The sequence below is a fragment of the Salvelinus sp. IW2-2015 genome, linkage group LG11 (assembly GCF_002910315.2).
Source record: "Salvelinus sp. IW2-2015 linkage group LG11, ASM291031v2, whole genome shotgun sequence".
Taxonomy (NCBI): domain Eukaryota; kingdom Metazoa; phylum Chordata; class Actinopteri; order Salmoniformes; family Salmonidae; genus Salvelinus; species Salvelinus sp. IW2-2015.
Window position 1 is genome coordinate 44249916 of NC_036851.1, and position 26266 is coordinate 44276181.

At 43.2% G+C, this 26266-nt stretch overlaps 1 protein-coding gene across 1 annotated transcript in view; it reads right to left on the minus strand.

The window, feature by feature from the left end:
• Nucleotides 1–25837, minus strand: part of LOC111970451 (V-set and transmembrane domain-containing protein 2-like protein) — a 38593-nt gene extending 12756 nt beyond the window's left edge. Inside the window, exon 1 of the mRNA XM_023997191.2 lies at nucleotides 25515–25837. Coding sequence (XP_023852959.1) covers nucleotides 25515–25632 — 118 coding nt within the window. The 5' untranslated portion in view covers nucleotides 25633–25837. The remainder of the gene's footprint in view (nucleotides 1–25514) is intronic.
• Between the last annotated feature and the right edge of the window lie 429 nt (nucleotides 25838–26266).

Sequence of the window (26266 nt, forward strand, 5' to 3'; positions counted from 1 at the left end):
GTAGCTCAATCTTGGGTGCAATTCCCGCACTGACTGATTGTGTGGAGGCTCATTGATTTAACGTTACGTTAGCCTACATGATACACTAGTAAAGTAATACAATCTATAGCTGTCGGCTGATATATTAGCCACGACTTACCGTTCTTTCTCTCCCACCTGTGGACGTTGGGCCCTCATACCACCCTCATGGAGTCTGTTTCTGACCGTTTGAGCAGACACACACACATTTGTGGCCTGCTGGAGGTCATTTTGCGGCTCTGCAGTGCTCCTCCTTGCACAAAGGCGGAGGTAGCGGTCCTGCTGCTGGGTTGTTGCCCTCCTACGGCCTCCTCCACGTCTCCTGATGTACTGACCTGTCCCTGGTAGTGCCTCCATGCTCTGGACACTACGCTGACAGACACAGCAAACCTTCTTGCCACAGCTCGCATTGATGTGCCATCCTGGATGAGCTGCACTACCTGAGCCACTTGTGTGGGTTGTAGACTCCGTCTCATGCTACCACTAGAGTGAAAGCACCGCCAGCATTCAAAAGTGACCAAAACATCCGCCAGGAAGCATAGGAACTGAGAAGTGGTCTGTGGTCACCACTCCAGAACCACTCCTTTATTGGGGGTGTCTTGCTAATTGCCTATAATTTCCACCTGTTGTCTAATCCATTTGCACAACAGCATGTGACATTTATTGTCAATCAGTGTTGCTTCCTAAGTGGACAGTTTGATTTCACAGAAGTGTGATTGACTTGGAGTTACATTGTGTTGTTTAAGTGTTCCCTTATTTTTTTGACAGTGTTATATATATATATACACATAGTTGAAGTCGGAAGTTTACATACACCTTAACCAAATACTGTACATTTAAACTCAGTTTTCACAATTCCTGACATTTAAAGCAAAAGTCCTGTCTGTATAGGTGTTAGGATCACCACTTTATTTTAAGATGTGAAATGTCAGAATAATGTAGAGAGAATGATTTATTTCAGCTTTAATTTCTTTCATCACATTCCCTGGGTCAGAAGTTCAAAACACAAAATTAGTATTTGGTAGCATTGCCTCTAAATTGTTTAACTTGGGTCAATGTTTCGGGTAGCCTTCCACTAGCTTCCCACAATAAGTTGGGTGGAATTTTGGCCCATTCCTCCTGACAGAGCTGGTGTAACGGAGTCAGGTTTGTAGGCCTCCTTGCTCGCACAAGCTTTTTCAGTTCTGCCAACAAATTTTCGATAGGATTGAGGTCAGGGCTTTGTGATGCCACTCCAATAGCTTGACTTTGTTGTCCTTAAGCCATTTGCCACAACTTTGGAAGTATGCTTGGGGTCATTGTCCATTTGGAAGACTCATTTGCGACCAAGCTTTTACTTCCTGACTGATGTCTTGAGATGTTTTTTCAATATATCTACATCATTTTCCCTCCTCATGTGCCATCTATTTTGTGAAGTGCACCAGTCCCTCCTGCAGCAAAGCACCCCTACAACATGATGCTGCCTCCCCCATGCTTCACAGTTGGGATGGTGTTCTTGGTTGCAAGCCTCCCCGTTTTTCCTCCAAACATAACGATAGTCATTTTGGCCAAACAGTTCTATTTTTGTTCATCAGACCAGAGGACATTTCTCCAAAAAGTACGTCTGGCTTTTTTATAGCGTTTTGGAGCAGTGGCTTCTTCCCTGCTGAGCGGCCTTTCAGGTTATGTCGATATAGGACACGTTTTACTGTGGATATAGATACTTTTGTAGATGTTTCCTCCAGCATCTTCACAAGGTCATTTGCTGTTGTTCTGGGATTGATCTGCACTTTTCACACACAAAGTACGTTCTTCTCTAGGAGACAGAACGCGTCTCCTTCCTGAGCGGTATGGCGGCAGCGTGGTCCCATGCTGTTTATACTTGCGTACTATTGTTTGTACAGTTGAACGTGGTACCTTCAGGCGTTTGGAAATTGCTCCCAAAGATGAACCAGACTTGTGGAGGTCTCCAATTTTTTTTCTGAGGCTCTGGCTGATTTTTTTTGATTTTCCCATGATGTCAAGCAAAGAGGCACTGAGTTTGAAGGTAGGCCTTGAAATACATCCACACGTACACCTCAATTGACACAAATAATGTAAATTAGCCTATGAAAAGCTTCTAAAGCCATGACATCATTTTCTGGAATTTTCCAAGCTGTTTAAAGGCACAGTCAACTCAGTGTATGTAAACTTCTGACCCACTGGAATTGTGATACAGTGAAATTATAAGTGAAATAATCTGTCTGTAAACAATTGTTTTAAAAACTACTTGTGTCATGCACAAAGTAGATGTCCTATCTGACTTGCCAAAACGATAGTTTGTTTAACAAGAAATGTGTGGAGTGGTTGAAAAACGAGTTATAATGACTCCAACCTAAGTGTATTTAAACTTCCGACTTCAACTGTACCTCTCTCTATATATATCAACCTCTCTCTATATGTATATCAACCTCTCTATATATATATATCAATCTCTCTCTCTCTATATATATATATATATATATATCAACCTCTATATATATATATATATATATATATATACATATATATAGATACAGAAGCATTTCAAGGTCCTGGAGTGGCCTAGCCAGTCTCTAAATCTCAACCCCATAGAAAATCTTTGGAGGGAGTTGAAAGTCCGTGTTGCCCAGCAACAGCCCCAAAACATCACTGCTCTAGAGGAGATCTGCATGGAGGAATGGGCCAAAATACCAGCAACAGTGTGTGAAAACCTTGTGAAGACTTACAGAAAACGTTTGACCTCTGTCATTGCCAACAAAGGGTATATAACAAAGTATTGAGAAACTTTTGTTATTGACCAAATACTTATTTCCACCATAATTTGCAAATAAATTCATTAAAAATCCTACAATGTGACTTTCAGGATTTTATTTTTCTCATTTGTCTGTCATAGTTGAATTTACCTATGATGAAAATTACAGGCCTCTCTCATCTTTTTAAGTGGGAGAACTTGCACAATTGGTGGCTGACTAAATACTTTTTTGCCCCACTGTATGTGTGTGTGTTAATCTCTCTCTCTGAGTGTACAGCCCCTTGATCTGCTCTCCTGTTTTGGTGTACAGTGATGCTCTCACACTACCAGTGGCACACTAGAGCTGGGTTTCCCAAACTCCGTCCTGCCCCTCCCCACTGGGTGCACGTTTAGGTTTTCTGCACTACACAGCTGTATATGTGTGTATGTGTGGGACTGCATTGTGTGTGTGTTAATTTTTTKGGGGTGTGTGTGTGTTTGGAGGGTTTGTTGGTGTGTGTGTGTGTGTTTGTGTTTCTATGCGTCTGCGTTTGTGTTTGTGTAGGTGTGTGTCAGCGCAGAGTGGGAAGGAAGTCTCTAGGTAGGAATGCCATCCATGATGTCCTTTGATACTGTGAGAGAGGACGGATGTATGCAGCCGTGGCCTTGCCAAATTACACCCACTCCACTCACAACCCCTTCCTCTTCCCACCGACCCCTATGACTCTGTACTCGCTAATCCCACACATGCTCCCTCTCCACAACACCCCCAGCCCCACAAACAATCCTGGATTTAGGAAGCTGGCAGATAGATTCATCCAAGCAAAGAGAATTATAGCCATTTCAAAGATCAAAGATGAAAACAAGAACAGAGTACATCTGAGAAAAAATTRCACGGAAGAGTGATTCTCTACGCAATGACTACATGCCAGGAAAACAGTGTATTCTTTTGCAAAAGCAACAACACGGTTGAGTTCTTAAAGTTCTTAATTAGAGTCGTTGTTTTTCTTAATCATACAGTGGTTGAGTGTTGTCATGTGGTGTTGTTTTAATTCAGCGAATTAGCTGTTTCTCAGTAAAACAGTTTATGCCTGTTTTAGAAACGTGAAAATACCTGGGTTTCATATCAATATAATTAAAAATGTAAATACAGAGTAAGAAAGAAAGAAAGACTATAGATCTATAGTATCCAGTTAGAAAGACAGACAGACACACACAGAGACACATGGCGATAATATACAGGCAGACACACACACAGAGACACATGGTGATGATAGACAGACTGACAGACACAGAAACACACAGCGATGATAGACAGACAGACAGATAGATATGTCGCAGTGGCTAGGAACAGACCTGGCTCAAAGTAGTATTTGCTATATTTTATTTATTTTTTATTTAACCTTTAACTAGGCAAGTCAGTTCTTATTTACAGTGATGGCCTCAGTTACTATATGTGCACTTGGGTGAGCAGGGTTTGTACACTTGGGACTATTCCATTGGTGTAATTGCACCAGGGAAGCTAAATCAAGGGCACCTAAAGTGTTTGGAAGACAATAAATACTATTTTGACCCAGGTCTGGTTGTGAAACCTAGCCTAAATACCAACAGAAAATGTAGCTTGATGTACACTGTCAGTCATAGTTGGCTAGGGGTTAGTTTCATTCTATACCATTATGTACAGTCGTGGCCAAAAGTTTTGAGAATGACACAAATATTAAATTCCACAAAGTTTGCTACTTTAGTGTCTTTAGATATTTTCGTCAGATGTTACTATGGAATACTATTTTCGTCACATGTTACTATGGAAGTATAATCACAAGCATTTTATAAGTGTCAAAGGCTTTTATTGACAATTACATGAAGTTGATGCAGAGTCAATATTTGCAGTGTTGACCCTTCTTTTTCAAGACCTCTGCAATCCGCCCTGGCATGCTGTCAATTAACTTCTGGGCCACATCCTGATTGATGGCAGCCCATTCTTGCATAATCAATGCTTGGAGTTTGTCAGAATTTGTGGGGTTTTGTTTGTCCACCTGCCTCTTGAGGATTGACCACAAATTCTCAATGGGATTAAGGTCTGGGGAGTTTCCTGGCCATGGACCCAAAATATCGATGTTTTGTTCCCCAAGCCACTTAGTTATCACTTTTTCCTTATGGAAAGGTGCTCCATCATGCTGGAAAAGGCATTGTTCGTCACCAAACTGTTCCTGGATGGTTGGGAGAAGCTGCTCTCGGAGGATGTGTTGATACCATTCTTTATTCATGGCTGTGTTCTTAGGCAAAATTGTAAGTGAGCCCAGTCCCTTGGCTGAGAAGCAACCCCACACATGAATGGTCTCAGGATGCTTTACTGTTGGCTTGGCACAGGACTGATGRTAGCGCTCACCTTGTCTTCTCAGGACACGCTTTTTTCCGGATGCCCCAAACAATCGGAAAGGGGATTCATCAGAAAAAATAACTTTACCCCTGTCCTCAGCAGGCCAATCCAATTCAAATCAAAATGTATTTGTCACGTGTGCYGAATACAACAGGTGWAGACCTTACAGTAAAATGTTTACTTACAGGCTCTAACCAATAAAAAAGCTATGTGTGAAAAAAAGGTATGTGTGTGTGTGTAGGTAAGTAAAGAAATAAACAACAGTAAAAAGACATTTGAAAATAAGAGTGGCAAGGCTACATACAGACACCGGTTAGTCAGGCTTATTGAGGTAGTATGTACATGTAGGTATGGTTAAAGTGACTATGCATATATGATGAACAGAGAGTAGCAGTAGCGTAAAAAGAGGAGTTGGCGGCTGGTGGGACACAATGCAGATAGCCCGGTTAGCCAATGTGCGGGAGCACTGGTTGGTCGGGCCAATTGAGGTAGTATGTACATTAATGTATTGTTAAAGTGACTATGCATATAAGATAAACAGAGAGTAGTAGCAGCGTAAAAGAGAAGTTGGGGGAGGGCACACAATGCAAATAGTCTGGGTAACCATTTAGTTACCTGTTCAGGAGTCTTATGGCTGGGGGTAAAAACTGTTGAGAAGCCTTTTTGTCCTAGACTTGGCACTCCGGTACCGCTTGTCATGCGGTAGTAGAGAGAACAGTCTATGACTGGGKTGGCTGGGGTCTTTGACCATTTTTAGGGCCTTCCTCTGACACCGCCTGGTGTAGAGGTCCTGGATGGCAGAATATCAGTCTGTCCCTGATGTTTTTCCTGGAGAGAAGTGGCTTCTTTGCTGCCCTTCTTGACACCAGGCCATCCTCCAAAAGTCTTCGCCTCACTGTGCGTACAGATGCACTCACACCTGCCTGCTGCCATTCCTGAGCAAGCTCTGTACTGGTGKTGGCCCGATACCGCAGCTGAATCAACTTTAGGAGACGGTCCTGGTGCTTGCTAGACTTTCTTGGGCGCCCTGAAGCCTTCTTCACAACAATTTAACTGCTCTCCTTGAAGTTCTTGATGCTCCGATAAATGGTTGATTTAGGTGCAATTTTACTGGCATCAATATCCTTGCCTGTGAAGCCCTTTTTGTGCAAAGTAATGATGATGGCAAGTGTTTCCTTTCAGGTAATCATGGTTGACAGAGGAAGAACAATGATTCCAAGTACCACCCTCCTTTTGAAGCTTCCAGTCTGATATTCAAACTCAATCAGCATGACAGAGTGATCTCCAGCCTTGTCCTCGTCAACACTCACACCTGTGTTAACGAGTAAATCACTGACATGATGTTAGCTGGTCCTTTTGTGGCAGGGCTGAAATGCAGTGGACATGTTTTTGGGGGATTCAGTTAATTTGCATGGCAAAGAGGGACTTTGCAATTAATGGCAATTCATCTGATCACTCTTCATGCCATTCTGGAGTATATGCAAATTGCCATCATACAAACTGAGGCAGCAGACTTTGTGAAAAATAATATTTGTGTCATTCTCAAAACTTTTGGCCACGACTGTACAGTAAGTACAAACACTACCCAATAGGAACAGATGATGCCAAACACTTTGCTATTAATGCATGACCCATGTCTAGACCTATAAGGACAATGGCATATTTAAGATACAACACTTTTTTGTCATTTTTTTGTCCTACAGCAGGGGTTTCCCAAACTTGGTCCTTGTTTCTTTACTATTGCGCAGGAAACCCGGAGACCAGAGGAGGTTATTAGTGAGTTCAATATACTGGCCACTAAGGCTGACTGAGAAGGTGGTAGGGGTTATTATTGCTGTCTTCAACTGATCAGAGATCAGATATTGGCCACTAAGGTTGACTGAGATAAGTGGTAGAGGCTATTAGTGAGTTCATAATACTAGCCACTAAGGGTGACTGAGATAAGTGGTAGAGGCTATTAGCGAGTTTATAATACTGGCCACTAAGGCTGACTGAGATAAGTGGTAGGGGTTATTAGTGCTGTCTTCAACTGATCAGAGATCAGATACTGGCCACTAAGGCTGACTGAGATAAGTGGTAGAGGTTATTAGTGCTTTCTTCAACTGATCAGAGATCAGATGTTTGCCAGAGAGGCTAACGCTAACCATGAGGCCAGATACTATAGGTGCTCTGGTGTTAGATTAATTAGCATTAGCCTGCCACAATCCACTCATTCCTACTAATGGGAGCTAGGTGGCTTTAACTAACACTGCTACTGTGTGGGGTCAGAGCAGAGGAAATTAGGAGGAGTTACATGTCCTTTAAGCCCTGTTTTGAAATAAGCTCTTCTGGTCATTATTGGTTTTGTCGTGATCAATATGGTTATTGTATTTCATAGCAATGTAAAACACCTTGTAGGTGTGTCCAATCTAAAAAATAAGCAGAGTTGGGCCTGGTCAGTACTTGGATGGGAGACCGCATGTTATTATAGTTTGATTATGGTGTAAGGCTCTTGATAGTAGCTTATATCTAACCTAATATTTTTCAATCAACATAGCACTGCCTACACAACAAAACATAAATACATACAGTGCATTCGGAAAGTATTCAGACCCCTTGACTTTTTCCACATTTTGTTACGTTACAGCCTTATTCTAAAATGGATTAAATCGTTTTCCCCTCATCTATCAACACACAATACCCCATAAGCAAAAACAGGTTTTTAGTCATTTTAGCAAATAAAGATCACATTTACATAAGTAATCAGACCATTTACTCAGTACTTAGTTGAAGCACCGTTGGCAGCGATTACACCCTCGTCATACCCAAGTCTTCTTGGGTATGACGCTACAAGCTTGGCACACCTGTATTTGGGGAGTGTCTCCCATTCTTCTCTGCAGATCCTCTCAAGCTCTGTCAGGCTGGATGGGGAGTGTCTCTGCACAGTTATTTTCAGATCTCTCCAGAGTTGTTTGATCGGGTTCAAGTCTGGGCTCTGGCCGGGTCAATCAAGGACATTCAGAGACGTGTCCCAAAGCCACTTCTGCATTGTCTTGGCTGTGTGCTTAGGGTTGTTGTCCTGTTGGAAGGTGAACCTTCGCCCCAGTCTGAGGTCCTGAGCACTCTGGAGCAGGTTTCCATCAAGGATCTCTCTGTACTTAGCTCCGTTCATCTTCCCCTCTATCCTGACTAGTCTTGCAGTCCCTGCCGCTGAAAAACATCCCCACAGCATTATGCTGCCACCTCCATGCTTCACCGTAGGGATAGTGCCAGGTTTTCTCCAGACGTGACACTTGGCACTCAGGCCAAAGAGTTCAATCGGTTTCATCAGACCAGAGCATCTTGCTTCTCATGGTCTGAGAGTCCTTTAGGTGCCTTTTGGCAAACTCCAAGCGGGCTGTCATGAGCCTTTTACTGAGGAGTGGCTTCTGTCTGGTCAATCTACCATAAAGGCCTGATTGGTGGAGTAAGTAAGTTAAGAACAAATTCTTATTTACAATGACGGCTACGCCGGCCAAACCCGGACGCCGTTGGGTCAATTGTGGGCCGCCCTTCGGGACTCCCAAACATGGCAGGTTGTGATACAGCCTGGAATCGAACCAAGGTCTGTAGTGACGCCTCTAGCACTGAGATGCAGTGCCTTAGACTGCTGCCTTAGACTGCCTTAGACTGACTCCTTCTCCCCCGATTGCTCAGTTTGGCCGGGTGGCCAGCTCTAGGATGAGTCTTGATGGTTCCAAACTTCTTCCATTTAAGAATGATGGAGGCCACTTTGTTCTTGGGGAGCTTCAAGGCTACAGAAATGTTTTGGTATCCTTCCCCAGATCTGTGCCTCGACACAATCCTGTCTGGTCGGCTGAGGCGGACAGGGCWTTTGGGCAACTAAGAGCTCTGTTTACTTCGGCTCCAGTGCTGGCCCATCCGGATCCCTCTTCGGAATTCATAGTGGAGGTAGACGCATCCGAGGCTGGGATAGGAGCCGTGCTCTCACAGCGCTCGGGCATGCCACCGAMACTCCGCCCCTGTGCTTTCTTCTCGAAGAGGCTCAGCCCAGCGGAGCGAAACTATGATGTGGGGGACCGGGAGTTGTTGGCTGTGGTTAAAGCGTTGAAAGCGTGGAGACATTGGCTTGAGGGGGCTAAACACCCTTTTCTCATCTGGACTGACCACCGCAACCTGGAGTACATCCGGGCAGCGAGGAGACTGAATCCTCGTCAGGCATGTTCTTTACCCGTTTTGTGTTTACCCTGTCTTACAGACCAGGTTCCCAGAATAAGAAGGCAGACGCACTGTCCCGGCTGTATGACACAGAGGAGCGGCCCATGGATCAAACTCCCATACTCCCGGCCTCCTGCCTGGTAGCACCGGTCATGTGGGATCTGGATGATCAGGCATTGAGCAGGCGTTATGTACAGAGACCGCTCCGCTCCAGTGTCCCGTTGGGCGTGTGTACGTTCCGTCTGCTATCCGTGACCAGTTGATCTCTTGGGCCCACACGTCTCCCTCCTCTGGTCATCCGKGGATCGKTCGGACGGTGCGCTGTCTGACTGGGAAGTACTGGTGGCCAACTTTGGCTAAGGACGTGAGGGTTTATGTCTCCTCCTGCTCGGTGTGTGCCCAGTGTAAGGCTCCGAGACACCTGCCCAGAGGTAAGTTACATCCCTTACCCGTTCCACAACGAACGGTCACATCTGTCACATCTGTTAGTGGATTTCCTAACGGATCTTCCCCCCTCACAGGGAAATACCACGATCCTGGTCGTTGTGGATCGTTTTTCTAAGTCCTGTCGTCTCCTCCCTCTGCCTGGTCTCCCTACGGCCCTACAGACTGCAGAGGCCCTGTTTACACACGTCTTCCGGCACTACAGGGTGCCTGAGGATATAGTGTCTGATCGGGGTCCCCAGTTCACGTCGAGAGTTTGGAAGGCGTTCATGGAACGTCTGGGGGTCTCGATTAGCCTTACCTCGGGTTTTCACCCTGAGAGTAACGGGCAGGTAGAGAGAGTCAACCAGGATGTGGGCAGGTTTCTGCGGTCCTATGGCCAGGACCGCCCGGGGGAGTGGGCTGCRTTTGTGCCCATGGCCGAGATGGCACAGAACTCGCTTCGCCACACCTCCATTAACCTCTCCCCATTTCAGTGTGTATTGGGGTACCAGCCGGTTCTGGCACCGTGGCATCAGGGTCATACCGAGACTCCTGTGGTGGACGACTGGTTTAGGCRTGCGGAGGGGACATGGGAGGCCACCCGTGTCCATCTCCAGCGAGCCGCGCGTCGCCAGAAAACCAGCGCGGACCGTCACCGCAGTGAGACCCCGGTGGACCGGGTCTGGCTCTCGACCCGTAACCTGCCCCTCCGCCTGCCCTGCCGGAAACTGGGTCCGTGGTTTGTGGGGCCATTTAAAGTCCTGAGTAGGGTGAACGAGGTATGTTATAGATTACAGCTTCCCTCTGATTATCGTATTAATTGTGTCTCTCCTAAGGCCGGTGGTGGCTGGTCCGCTCCAGGAATCTGAGGTGCGGGAGGTCCCTCCGGCACCTTTGGACATCGAGGGGGCGCCGGCGTACATCGTTCGTTCCGTCCTGGATTCGAGGTGTCGGGTGGGGGGCCTTCAGTACCTCGTGGAGTGGGAAGGGTACGGGCCGGAGGAGAGGTGCTGGGTTCCGGTTGCAGATGTTTTAGATCCTGAACTACTGCGTGAGTTTCACCGTCGCCGCTGGAGCCGCGCGTCACGGGGGGGGTACTGTCACGACTTCTGCCCGAAGTCAGCCCCTCTCCTTGTTCGGGCGGCGTTCGGCGATCGACGTCACTGGCTTTCTAGCCATCGCCGCTCCATTTTTCGTATATCCATTGGTCTTATCTTGTTTACATACACACCTGGTTTTCATTTCCCCAATCAAGCTACTTGTATTTAACCCTCTGTTTCCCATCATGTTTTTGTGTAATTGTTTTCATGTTAGGTTTTCATGTTTTTTGAGCGAGTTTGTTTCATGTAGTGCTCTCGTTTTTGGAACTATAACAAAGTGCGCCTGTTCATCATAATATCTGCTCTCCTGCACTTGACTTCGCCTCTAATACACCATCCTGACATGTAGAAACATCTCAAGGATGATCAATGCGCCTGAGCTCAAGGATGATCAATGCGCCTGAGCTCAAGGATGATCAATGCGCATGATGCGCCTGAGCTCAATTTCGAGTGTCATAAAAAAAATTATGAATTTGCTAAAATTACAAAAAAACTGTTTTCGCTTTGACATTATGGGGTAGTGTGTAGATTGATGAGGGAAAAAAATAATTGAATCATTGTAGAATAAGGCTGTAACGTAACAAAATGTGAAAAAAGTCAAGGGCTCTGAATACTTTTGGGAATGCACTGTATACCCACAAACTCACTCACTCACACACATCTTAACAACACTCACCCACTCACCCACCCACCCACACACAAACACACCCACTCACCCAATCACCCACCCACCCACATCAACACTTCTTCATGCTGAGCACACACACTCTATCTACAACACATGCCCAAATCATCACCACGAGCAAATCATGTTCGGACAAGGAGCTCTGCCTCTTTCTCTCTCCCAGTCTCCCTGCCTTATCGACCTGACAGTTGTCAAATTGCCTTGCAGCTCAGTATGCAGGCTTCTCTTCCAGCGGCCTATGAAACATGACTTGTTGACAAACAGGCTATATCCCAGGGTGCTTTGTGCCAATATTAGGTTCTGACAGGCCTGCTCAGCAAACATCTGACATGTTCATGACTTAGATCAAATTAGTGTGGTGGGAAAATCAATCCGCTAAACTTAGCTGGACGTTAAAACAACATGGCGCATACATCCAGTCTGCTTCAATGGCAACTCGCCACTGAGAACGAGCACAGAAAACAAGCGGAAACATTTGAATTTCAATACTGTTGAAGGAAAGTGCACTCATGAATTTGAGATGAAAAAAACACCACCTTTGTGGTATTTTGTACCACCAGAAAAAGTATCCAAGGAGGGGGAACATTGTCTAACTTGACCCATTCTTTTTCAGTTATCTTGAAAATTGCTACACTCAGCCTAGCTAGCCAACAACTTTAAATTTGATAGATGGTGCAGATCCGAGCATGAAACTCATAAAGGCAGTGGTGTCATAATCCTCCCCCGGCAATGGCAGACGATGCTCGTTTGAAGATGCAGCACATGCATTTTTAAAGCCCTACGCACACATGTAGTTGTTCTCTGTATTGCTTGGAGTGCTATGACAGAAATGTGGTTGTGTCACACAGAGACGGCCGGCTGCTGTCGACTGGAGCATCATTAAAAATGAAAAGGGGAGAAATAATGAAATAAAATGGAAAGTGCCGTAGGGAAATAAATATATAAACAAATGAATATATATATAATGCAATCTCAAGAGACCCTACTCCATATATTCGCTTCCTCCTCCCAGTGAGTCCAACATGAAATGAGATGGATAAATCCAGATAGTGATCTGTCGATCTTTCTTTCTTTCTTTCTTTCTTTCTTTCTTTCTTTCTTTCTTTCTTTCTTTCTTCCCTGTCTCTCTCTCTCTTTTTCTCTGTCAGACTCTCCAAAGGGAATTGAATGAGTTAGGCCGAATCACAGGAGTCTAATTAGCATGGGCAATAGCCCATGGCTAATAAGTGTCTCACCACAGCAACGGGAGAGTGTGTGTTTGTGTGTGCGTGTTGTTTGGTCGAGTGGGAGTCTGGAACCGAGAATCAGATGCCTAATCAGGCTAAAGACAAACAACAGTGGGGTTGGGGGGGGTTAACACCGTGTTGTCCACTCATTCTCTCTATCCATTCACCACTCCCCGTTCTGCTTCCTTTCTCACACTTGCTTTCTGTCTAAAGGCCTAAATAGTCCTCCGCAGCCAAAAGAGTGTAGGGACTGAGTCACTGGGCCGTTCCAATCTCTTCTCATTTGTGTGTAGTTACTGTGCTTGCAACTTTGTAACTGAACTGCCATATCATGGAAGAAAGCATTTTTAAACAGTCGTTTTAGAAACTTGAAGAATCTCTGAAGCTTAATTTGCATGCAGATCCTGTAGTAATATGACATAATAAGTAATGACTTATTACAGAGGTAGTTATCATATTATGCTAACTACCTCTGTAATAAGTCATTACTTATTATTACACAGTCATCAGTCTTATACCTGCAGAGAGGGATTTAAGAGCACCATCATCCCACACTTAAACACATTGAGAGGCTGTGAGTGATACACGGCGTAAAGTATTTGATGTAAGAGCAGTGTCTGGAAACAGTGGGGGAATCAATCTCACCATTAAGTGAGAATTTTTTTTTTATTGAAATGTACCACCCTGAGGTGAAAGACTGTAAAATCAAAGGGTCATTGAATCATCACTTTGAGTCACATCCAGAGGGTGAGAGACAGAAAATAGATACATGAAGCTATAAGAAGAGGGATATACACTGAGTGTACAAAACATTCAGAACACCTTCCTAAAATTAAGTTGCACCCTCTTTTGCCCTCAGAACAACCTCAATTCGTCAGGGYATGAACCCTACAAGGTGTCGAAAACGTTGCACAGGGATGCTGGCCCATTTGGGTGGTGGACCATTCTTGATACACATCGGAAACTGTTGAGCGTGAAAAACCCAGCCGCGTTGCAGTTCTTGGCACACTGGCACCTATTACCATTACCCCGTTCAAAGGCACTTCAATATTTTGTCTTGCCCATTCACTCTCTGAATGGCACACATACACAATCCATGTTTCAATTTTCTCAAGGCTTAAAAATCCTTCTTTAATTAATCTGTCTCCTCCCCTTCATCTACACTGATTCAAGTGGATTTAACAAGTGACATCAATAAGGGATCATAGCTTCACCTGGATTCACCTGGTCAGTCCATTAAATGGAAAAAGCAGGTGTTCCTAATGTTTTGTACCCTCAGTGTCTATCCCAGTTCTCCAGCACAAAGAAACCCTATGTAACCCTGCACCAAGGTGAATGCATATATCCCTTGAGTAGCACCCTTTGGAAATGAAAAATGTGCTTTAAAGTGATTAATGAGTTACGGTAGTCAGAAGGGAATAGTTGCTGTAACAAGCTGTTGCTTCTTGTAGATGGGTAATTTATCATATTCAGTGTAGTGTAGTGTAATATTGTGAGGTAAAATTAACATACACTGAGCTTACAAAACATTAGGAACACCTTTATAATATTGAGTTGCACACCATTTTGTCCTCAGAACAGCCAAAATTCATTGGGGCATGGACTGTACAAGGTGTCGGAAGCGTTCCACAGGGATGTTGGCCTATATTGACTCCAATACTTCCCACAGTTGTGTCAACTTGGTTGGATGTCCTTTGGGTGGTGGACTATTCTTGATAAACACRGGAAACTGTTGAGTGTGAAAGGCACTTAAATATTTTGTCTTGCCCAATCACCCTCTGAATGGCACACATACACAATCCATGTCTCAATTGTCTCAAGGCTTAAAAATCCTCCTTTAACCTGTCTCCTCCCCTTCATCTATACTGATTGAATTGTTAACAGGTGACATCAATAAGGGATCATAGCTTTCACCTGGATTCACCTGGTCAGTCTATGTCATGGAAAGAGCAGGTGTTCCTCATGTTTTGTATTCACAGTGTACATTATAATGTCTATAAACACTTCAAGTAGATAATGTATTTAAATGTATTTGTTAAACACTTCATCATACAAGAAAGACCAAGACAAAAACTCCCCTAAAGTATGTTATCAACTTGTTATTGTCAATAAACCTTTGGATAGTAGAAAAATCTCAATATCACCCTTCTCTAATGCGTTGAGGGATTTCACTGGAATACAGTTGCTGTTGGCCACTCATAACCAAAATAGGAGAAAAAGTCAAAATACTGATAAACAAAAATCTAGTCTGGGAATTCGCTGAGAAGCCAATAAATGCCAAGGCAGCTTAAGGTCACCGTCGGGTCGAGCTGGCAGAACCTCCTTGGGGAAATAATGGCTTGTTGCAAGACCTTCAGCCTCCATTCAAGCTGGAAGGTAAAATAATGAAATAAGAATGAGCCGGTAATCAACCGAGGAGCTGTCTGTCTGTAGTTGCCGATACTCGGGCCTCGGGAGTGAATTTTTCATAGCCTTGGGGACAGGTGGCTCAGAGGCTATTTCCTCCCTCCTTGCAGTGTATGTGTGCGCTGCGCGTGTGAGTGCGTCGTGCACAGATGTAGTTGCCTGTGTTGACAAGAGTGGCTGGGAGCTAACTGCAGCTCCACATCACTTTTCTCCATCAGAAGACCCTGGGGTACAAAGCTGTTGGACTTCTCCTCTTCATCTCAACACTCTGCCCCTGAGAGGGTTTTTCTGGCACACCTTTTGATGAGCTGTAATGGTTGTGCAGTGCAGAATGGTTATACTGCTAGTAATGGACTTAGCATCTAAGTGATGTCTGTCTCTATATCCTTTCCATTGTCTAAGCTCACATGGTTGTTGAACTCAATTAGGGTTTGATGTTCCAGAATTATTCACAACTTGGATGCCAAGTCCCATGTACCTGCAGTAAATACCATTTACAGGTATCAGAGAGTCAAATGTGAAGAATTCCATCTCATGGAACTCCTTTAGTTTATACAACTATCTCTTTGCTAGATGTACGTGAAGGCTTTGGAATAATGGAGTCTTCAAAACCCCTGTTTGAGCGAGAGATTCACCAGTTTTGCACAGCAAACCCCTTGAGTTTTGAACCTCAAGGTGAAGCTTTCTACAGCCACGGTGTGTATGAGAATAGATAAGACCTTGCACAAAGCTCAATCCCCCAGGCTCCCTGCTAAGTGTCACGTTATGTGGACCTATTCTTCAAAATGTTATACCGCCTGTGATCTTGATTTGCCGAAGACTCCTCTCAACAGATCAAAGGCTCAGAGCATTTMTTTTGATTTTCCCTGCCATTATTCCACTGCCATGTCTAGCCCATACAACTCCTCAGGAACCATAATGTTGCTACACCACATTCAATTGATAACATGGTAGAGAAGCACCTGCCTATTTCAGAATATGTGTATTGGTCCTACAATACTTGGTTGTAGTGGTGTAAAGTACTGAAGTAAAAATACCTTAAAGTACTACTTAAGTAGTTTTTTTTAGGTATCTGTACTTTACTTTACTATTTGTATTTTTGAATACTTTTACTTTTACTTCACTACATTCCTCAAGAAAATTATGTACTTTTTACTCCATATATTTTCCCTGAAACCCAAAAGTACTCGTTATATTTTCCTTAGCAGGACAGAAAAGTGGTTCAGTCACTTATCAAGACAACATCCCTTGTCATCCTTACTGTCTCTGATCTGGAGGACTCACTAAACACAAATGCTTCGCTTGTAAATTATGTCTGCGTGTTGTAGTGTGCCCCTGGCTATCCTTAAATAAGAAAATACACGAAAATTGTGCCATCTGATTTTCTTATTATAAGCAATTTGAAATGATTTATACTTCACTTTTGATACTTAAGTATATTTAAAACCAAATACTTTTAGACTTTTACTCAAGTAGTATTTTTCTGGGTGACTTTCCCTTTTACTTGAGTCATTTTCTGTGAAGATATCTTTACTTTTACTCAAGTATGACAATTGGGTACTTTTTCCACCACTGCTTGGATGACCAACTACCATATTGAAATGTACTGTATGTTTTTGTATTTCCAAATTCCTACATTTTGATTTAATATCAGAAAATGTGACACTGGCGACGTAGACTTCTTCCTGGTATCAGACTAACACTCCTATAGTAAATATTTCACAACTTCTAATTCATGTTCTAAAAACGGTATATTTCTTCCACAGAAAGTCATCTATAAAACCAGGGTTTCCATTAGCCGGTAATAGCCGGCTTTTGGACATATAATACAATTTAGTGAAATTAAATTGGTGCTTGTGTACAGTATATTCGTTATGCATCTTATTTATCACGTGTCCAGCATAAAGATACAGAGCCTTTTCGCTTTTCAGTGCGAAAGCTGCTGCAACAGCATCTCAAACAGCAAATGGATAGGCAATGGAAAAAAGCCTTCATCTGTGCACCACACAACACGTTGCAATGAGCTGGAGGCAGGCTGCATTTTGAAAACATATACTTCATTGTTTGAAACCTGAACGTTTTACTACATATTATGAGACTTGTTGTTTCAAAGTCTAGCCAAAATCATATCAAATCAATTATTTTATATAAACGTTCTTTCATTGTCCAGTAGCCAAAGGCACAATCCTAGTAACATTAGCAACCCATGCTAGTTGTTGCATATTAGATCTCCCCTCCCTCTTTTCAAAATGTTATAATGGATATTTAAATCTCTGTCACATGAAACTGCTGGCATGCGCTGTGCTCTTTTGACAAAGGTGTCTCCCGCTAATTACATTAGGGCACGGACATTCACACGTAGCCTACTGCCTTGTACGCATTGCTGCACATATAATGTGAAGAAATAATAGTTGATCAACATTTTAAGCTAAACGTTCTGATCTGTTGCATCAGACTCATTACTTTTTAACTTATTTTTTGGCAGCCTAGGCCTACTGGTTGTATGAATTTGGGATCTATCGTCCCACAACTGTCCCAGAGTCGGTTAGGAATAGGCCATTTCTTTCTCGACAAGCCGACCAATAGAATAGGTCAACTTTTCTACTATGGGGAATAGTAGATTGACATCGGCAAATGATTTTGCTGTTCGTTACTCTTCTTGTTGGCTGAGGAAAAGTAAATATGGACAGTTATTCTAAAATGTTCAAAGTACGCATCAGGATTCGGCAAGAAGGACTGCACATTGTTGCATCCTCGACTTGCATGTTCTGTTAAAATAGGAATTACCATATTCTAAATGTGATTTCTGTCATTCTGAGCCCTAATGCATATGGGTCCGGTAAATTTCTCAAATGTCCGGTAAATGAAAATGCTGCTGGTCAAATGTCTGGCATCACATTTTCCAAAGAGAAAACCTCTATCATACAGTCATATTGTAACGATTGTCTATTTCGTCCTCCTCATCGGACGAGGAAAGGCGAGAAGGATCGGACCAATATGCAGAATGGTTCATGCTCATGATGATTTATTAAAACCGAAACTGAACACTGAAATACAAAACAATAAACGAAGTGCAGAAAACCGAAACAGTACCGTGTGGTGAAAACACTAACACGGTAGACAAACACCCACAAAACACACGTGAAACCCAGGCTGCCTAAGTATGATTCTCAATCAGGGACAACGATTGACAGCTGCCTCTGATTGAGAATTATACCAGGCCGAACACAAAATCCCAACAGAGAAAATCACACATAGACAACCCACCCAACTCACGCCCTGACCATACTAAATAAATACAAAACAAGGGAAAACAGGTCAGGAACGTGACACATATAGACTTAGAGACACTATTTGTGTGTATAATTATTGTGGATTGATCCTTTAAGGTTCAGTCTTAAATACAAAGTGACGCTCTCACTTCCTGTCATTCCTCTCCACTCACCCACCAGGTCTCTGCCATCACCCTCTGCTGTGACAGTGGGAGTGTCCAATCTGTTGGCCCCTCCCTCACAGCCAGAGCCATATTCAATTAAAGCCAAAGAAAACTGCATAATGAATTCATACAGTATGCCCAGACTGTGAATTTAGTGTAAACACCGATTACATGGTGAAACCATGGTGGTCCCGTGTGGCTCAGTTGGTAGAGCATGGCGCTTGCAACACCACGGCTGTGAGTTTGATTCACATGGGGGACCAGTAAGGAAATGTATGGACTCACTCCTGTAAGTCGCTCTGGTCAGGTTGTATAGGCCTACAGATGTTTTTTTAGATATCTCTACATTATACGTCTACATTTTTTGCCAAATGTAAATAGGGGAAACACTGCTTCCAGGTACACATGGAGACGCACTCAACATTGTTTTCTACCTTGCTTGTCTCTGTACAACCTTCCGAGACCTGAACCTGTGAGATTGACAGGGTCGAAGCAGACCTAGACACGTGTCAAAGAAACCAGGTGTTGTTAGACCTGACCACTTCACCTTGCCTTCCGATGCCAGACAATGTTCCACCTAGGTGCACAGGTGTTAGACCTACAGATCTGTACATGGGCTGAGCAGGGGACCATGCAGGGGCCACGAAGCCTCAGACGAATGTCCTTATCTGGGGCTGAGCCTGGGCCAAATCTAACAAGTGCTTTCTGGAACACTGCATGGGCTTCTGTAATCTACATGAAGGCACAAATCCCAAGCGTCTGGGGAATATATCAACCCACCAGTGTTTGGGCTGACAAAAAACATCCCATGGGGATTACTTAACCTCAAAAGGATGCAGCTCTAATTTCTGTTGAGAGAGACAGTCTCATCCAAGAGGGAAACAAAAGGCTATTTTTCCAGGTCTCCAAACAGAGAACATAATTCGCGCAAAACTGAAAGCGCGAGCCACAGCATTTAATCATGGAAAGAGGTCTGGGAATATGGCCGAATACAAACAGTGTAGTTATTCCCTCCGCAAGGCAATCAAACAAGCGAAATGCCGGTATAGGGACAAAGTGGAGTCGCAATTCAACGGCTCAGACAGGAGACGTATGTGGCAGGGTCTACAGGCAATCACGGACTACAAAAAGAAAACCAGCCACATCACGGACACCGACGTCTTGCTTCCAGACAAACTAAACACCTTCTTTGCCCGCTTTGAGGATAATACAGTGCCACCAACGCGGCCCGCTACCAAGGACTGTGGGCCCTGCCTCACCTTCTCCGTGGCCGACGTGAGTAAGACATTTAAACGTGTTAACCCTCGCAAGGCTGTCGGCCCAGACGGCATCCCTAACCGCATCCTTAGAGTATGCGCAGATAAACTGGCTGGTGTGTTTATGGACATATTCAATCTCTCCCTATCCCAGTGTGCTGTCCCCACATGCTTCAAGATGGCCAGCATTGGTCCTGTACCCAAGAAGGCAAAGGTAATCGAACTAAATGACTATCGCCCTATAGCACTCACTTCTGTCATTATGAAGTGCTTTGAGAGACTAGTCAAGAATCATATCACCTCCAACTTACCTGCCACCCTAGACCCACTTCAATTTGAATACCGCCCCAATAGGTCCACAGACAATGCAATCGCCATCACACTGCATTCTGCCCTATCCCAYCTGGACAAGAGGAATACCTATGTATTCCTATGTTCATTGACTACAGCTCAGCATTCAACACCATAGTACCCTCCAAGCTCATCATTAAGCTTGAGGCCCTGGGTCTCAACCCCGCCCTGTGCAATTGGGTCCTAGGCTTCCTGACGGGCCGCCCCCAGGTGCTGAAGGTAGGACCCCCCTTTCCACATCAACGGGACAGCAGTGGAAAGTTTTAAGTTCCTCGGCGTACACATCACAGACAAACTGAGGCTAAAGGAGGCTAAAGTTATTTGGCTTGTCACCTAAATCCGTCAAACTTTTACAGATGCACAATTGAGAGCATCCTGTCAGGCTGTATCACTGCCTGGTACGGCAACTGCACAGCCCACAACCGCAAGGCTCTCCAGCGGGTGGTGCGGTCTGCACAACGCATCACCGGGGCAAACTACCCGCCCTCCAGGACACCGACAGAACCCAATGTCACAGGGTGAACAAAAAGATCTTCAAGGAAAACAACCACCCAAGCCACTGCCTATTCACCCCGCTACCATCCAGAAGGCGAGGTCAGTACAGGTGCAGGTGTACTCCTTTCTAGGGAGTTTATCCTAGCCACCGTGCTTCTACACCTGCATTGCTTGCTGTTTGGGGTTTTAGGCTGGGTTTCTGTACAGTACTTTGTGACATCAGCTGATGTAAGAAGGGCTTTATAAATACATTTAAAATTTGACTACAGGTGCATCAAAGCTGGGACCGAGAGACTGAAAAACAGCTTCTATCTCAAGGCCATCAGACTGTTAAACAGCCATCACTAACACAGAGAGGCTGCTGCCTACATACAGACTTGAAATCATTGGCCACTTTAATAAATGGATCACTAGTCACTTTAATAATAATGCCACTTTAATAATGTTTATATATCTTGCATTACTCATCTCATATGTATATACTGTATTTTATACAATCTATTGCATCGTGTCTATGCCGCTCGCTCATCCATATATTTATATGTATATATTCTTATTCCATCCCTTTACTTAGATTTGTGTGTATTAGGTAGTTGTTGTGGAATTGTTGGATTACTGTTAGATATTACTGCAATGTCGGAACAAGAAGCACAAGCATTCCGCTACGCTCGCAATAACATGTGCTAACCATGTGTATGTGACCAATAAAATTTGATTTGATTTGAGTACAATCTGAGTTATAGCTATGCCCTTTTATGAAATTCCCCCCCTGAACCATTCTCTTTTGTGGATGGTAAGATGTAGACTGTGGAGAGAACATCGCAGTTAAACTCTATTTTAATTAACTCCCTCAGGGAGTGATGCGTGCTAATTGATTTTTCTACCCGTCCAAGATAGTCAATCCATCCAGCGCCAGTATACGTCACACTCATTCTTATTGATTTGGCTAAAGCTAACATGCTAAGGAGAGAGAGCTCCTGGGACCAGCTGGGGATGCACAATGATAAAGTGTTTATCGCACACGATCAAATTAAATCTTATAGCAGCCTGCAGATAGAGACAACCTCCTGGAGAAACCTCTTTGTGACAGGGAAAATGGCAAAAATGCTGTGCCACAAATACCAATTAGTAAGCTTCTACTGAACTCCATTTTACACTACATGAACAAAAGTATAAAGACACCTGCTCCTTGAACATCTCATTCCAAAATCATGGGCATTAAAATGGAGTTGTTCCCCCCTTTGCTGCTGTAACAGCCTCCACTCTTCTGGGGACTTGCTTCCATTCAGCCACAAGAGCATTAGTGAGGTCAGGCACTGATGTTGGACGATAAGGCCTGGCTCGCAGTCTGCGTTCAAATTCATCCCAAAGGTGTTTGATGGGGTTGAGGTCAGGGCTCTGTGTAGGCCAGTCAATATCTTCCACACCAATCTCGACAAAACCATGCCTGTATGGACCTCGTTTTGTGTGCAGGGGTAGGAAAGGGCCTTCCCCAAACTGTTGCCACAAAGTTGAAAGCACAGAATCATCTAGCATTGTATTGTATGCTGTAGCATTAAGATGTCTCTTCACTGGAACTAAGGGGCCTAGCCAGAACCATGAAAAACAGCCCCAGACTATTATTCCTCCTACACCAAACTTTACAGTTGGCACTATGCATGGGGCCAGCTAGCGTTCTCCTTGCATCCGCCAAACCCAGATTCGTSCGTTGGACTGCCAGATGGTTATGAGTGACTCATCACTCCAGAGAATACGTTTCCACTGCTCCAGAGTCCAATGGCAAGCTTTACACCACTCCAACTGACACTTGGCATTGCGCATGGTGATCTTAGGGTTATGTGCCACTACTCGGCCATGGAAACCCATTTCATGAAGCTCCCACCGAACAGTTTTTGATGTTGCTTCCAGAGGCAGTTTGTAATTCGGTAGCGAGTGTTGCAACCGAGGACAGACAATTTTACGCGCTACAAGCTTCAGCACTCTGCAGTCCCGTTCTGTGAGCTTCTGTAGCCTACCACTTTTTGGCTGAGCCGGTGTTGCTCCTAGACGTTTCCACGACACAATAACAGCACTTACAGATGGCCAGGGCAGCTCTAGCAGGGCAGAAATTTGACGAACTGACTTGTTGGAAAGGTGGCATCCCATGACGGTACCACGTTGAAAGTCACTGAGCTCTTCAGTAAGGCCATTCAACTTAAGGCCAAATTACCAATGTTTGTCTATGGAGATTGCATGGCGGTGTGAAAATGTGTATACACCTGTCTGCAGCAACGGTTGTGAGTGAAATTTGAAGGAGTGTCCACATACTTTTGTATAGAAAGTGTATGTTTAAGCATGTTGGTAATACTGCTGATAGAGGAGTGCATCAACAGATCAGGAAAGTCCATCAATCTTGATAAAATATAGATTTGTTTATTCATTTGTTTCTTACCTACTTTTTCTAGATTTTAGCAGCGCAGTAGGAACGTCAGTTGTGATTGAATGTATACGTGTCTCTCTATGTTTTTAAAGTATGCAGTGTGATGGACTGACTGGATTAAATGTGTGTTATGTGACAATGTATGTGTATGTGATCCTTTTAATAGAAGGTGATGCTTAGGAAAAATATCCCTCCTAGATGGACAATACATTTTTATTCTATTCTAACCTAACTCCAGGGTTTCAGGGTAGTGGCCCATGAACATTTGAAAAACTGTTTTGTAGATAACATAGATCAAGATTGATTTATAAAGATTTAAAACTATTGCTTTCTATAAATAATGGGGCCAATTGTGTGACATTGGGATAGAAATGTCAAAAACATAAACATGGCCCATAACTCCATATATAAAGTTGAAGTCGGAGGTTTACATACACCTTAGCCAAATGCATTTAAACTCMGTTTTTCACAATTCCTGACATTTAATCCTAGTAAAAATTCCCTGTCTCAGGTCAGTTAGGATCACCATTTTATTTTAAGAATGTGAAATGTCAGAATAATAGTAAAGAGAATGATTTATTACAGCTTTTATTTCTTTCATCACATTCCCAGTGGGTCAGAAATTGGCATACACTCGATTAGTATCTGGTAGCATTGCCTTTAAATTGTTTAACTTGGGTTAATCTCTAGGAGACAGAACGCGTCGCCTTCCTGAGCGGTATGACGGCTGCATGGTCCCATGGTGTTTATATTTGCGTACTATTGTTTGCACAGATGAATGTGGTACCTTCAGGCGTTTGGAAATTGCTCCCAATGATGAACCAGACTTGTGGAGGTCTACAATTCTTTTTTTTTTGAGGTCTTGGCTGATTTCTTTAAAATTTTCCAATGATGTCAAGCAAAGAGGCACTGCGTTTGAAGGTAGGCCTGGTAATACATCCACAGGTACACCTCCAATTGACTCAAAATATGTCAATTAGCCTATCAGAAGCTTCTAAAGCCATGACATCATTTTCTGGAATTTGCCAAGCTGTTTAAAGGCACAGTAAACTTAGTGTATGTAAACTTCTGACCCTCTGGAATTGTGATACAGTGAATAATAAGTCTGTAAACAATTGTTGGAATAATTACTTGTGTCATGCACAAAGTAGATGTCCTAACCGACTTGCCAAGACTATAGTTTGTTCACAAGAAATTTATGGAGTGGTTGAAAAACAAGTTTTAATGACTCCACCTAAGTGTATATAAACTTCCGACTACAACTGTATGTATATATATATATATATATATATATATATATATATATATATATATATATATATAAATAATAAATTTTATATATATATATATATATATATATATATATAACTTCCCAAGCAAGTCACGGAGTAATCCTCAACATATCATACCTAGTGTGCTCACACCTGCCATATCTGGGTCTGAACCACCAGTCATATCTGGGTCTGCCATATCTGGGTCTGAACCACCTGCCATATCTGGGTCTGAACCACCTGCCATATCTGGGTCTGAACCACCTAACAAGCTGGTTCTGAACCACCTAACATATCTGGTTCTGAACCACCTAACAGATCTGGGTTTCATATCTACAACTCCCCTCCAGAAATGTTCTCCTGCCACCAATGTACACCCTTGCCATCCTCGATTTCACAGCAGACAAATTAAGCAAATGTTGGCACCCAGTGTCTCTAGACAATCAATGTACTGTAAATCCTCCAACAAACGTAAAATTACATGGTTGATTCATAGCTTTGGGATATGAACATCGATTTTCTTCTTCCCTGTATTGTTCTGTCAGTAAAGTAGCCCAAGATGCACTGCTACCCAACTGGTAATACCATTTACAAAAGCCAACAGCAATTGCTCAAAACAGTTGAGCCAAGTAAAGCATTGTCAGATATGATCTAGCTTGAACTGCCCCTCACAAAATGGCCATTGAGTTCATCAAATAGTATTGTACTGTCGGATACATGTAACAGTTGTTCCAGGTTGATGTCAACTCTTTCACCTTTTCAGTACTAAAACTTGCCATGTAAATTATTATTGCATTAATGAACACATCATTCATTTTATAATAATAACCAAGCAATGTTCACAGAGACAGGCTTAACAGTGTAGGGAAGTTATCTTAAAAGCCAATTTCTTWAAAAAAAATAAGTTAATATTGCTGATCTTGTATTTCATTCATGAACTGTTTAAAAAAATATATTCTACTGATATTCATTATTGTAGGGACAAAATTATCTTCTGTCATAACTTCGTATTCGAAACAATAGCCGCAGATATTATCTCGGCATCAGTCAACCCTGCCCAATCACTCTAGTCGTGAATAATGTATGGGATACATAATTACCGCGACAGTAAACCTACCATTTCCAGATATATGATTGTCCACCTCGGCAGGCACAGCCGGTTTGGAAGCAGCGTTAAATTGACTATAGAGTCCCATATAATGTAAAATCCCTATTATCACTCGAAATGATCCCATTGCTTTTGTTCTTGTTTCAAGTGGTGGACGAAAATCTCACATTAGGCAGAGCACGTTCACTAATTTGTATCCAATCCGTCCTGGATGACAGTCCCCTCCGAAATTCAAAATAACCCCCGGACAAAAAAAGTGCGCTTTACTGCGCAAGGTGTAGCCTGCCCAAAATTATAAGCACTGTTGGTTCCCTGTGCTTCGGCTAGCAAGCATCTCCAGCTGAGGCGGAGGGAGAAAGGCATGGAGGTAAGTGCAGCGGCTTGCTGAGAAAGTAAATTAGGCGGAGGGATCTAGAATAATGATACTGTTATAAACTTTTATGACAAGTTATATTTAGGTATCAGCCTATTTTACATCTTATTTTATGAATACTCATTATACAAAATATATGTTCAATAGTCAAATCTCCTGTATTGTGTTCTTACCTGTCTATACATCTTTCTGAATTTAGTAGCTAGGCAACTCTCAAGATTGGAAAGGTTTACAATTGCATTTTGCAATTGCAGTTGATCTGTATTACATTGCGTATAGATAAGATTGCATATAGCAATCTATTTATCCATCAGTTTATTTAAGAAGCACCACGACATATCTTCAAATCTGCCAAAATCATTGAGAAATCAAAAGCATTTGAAAATCA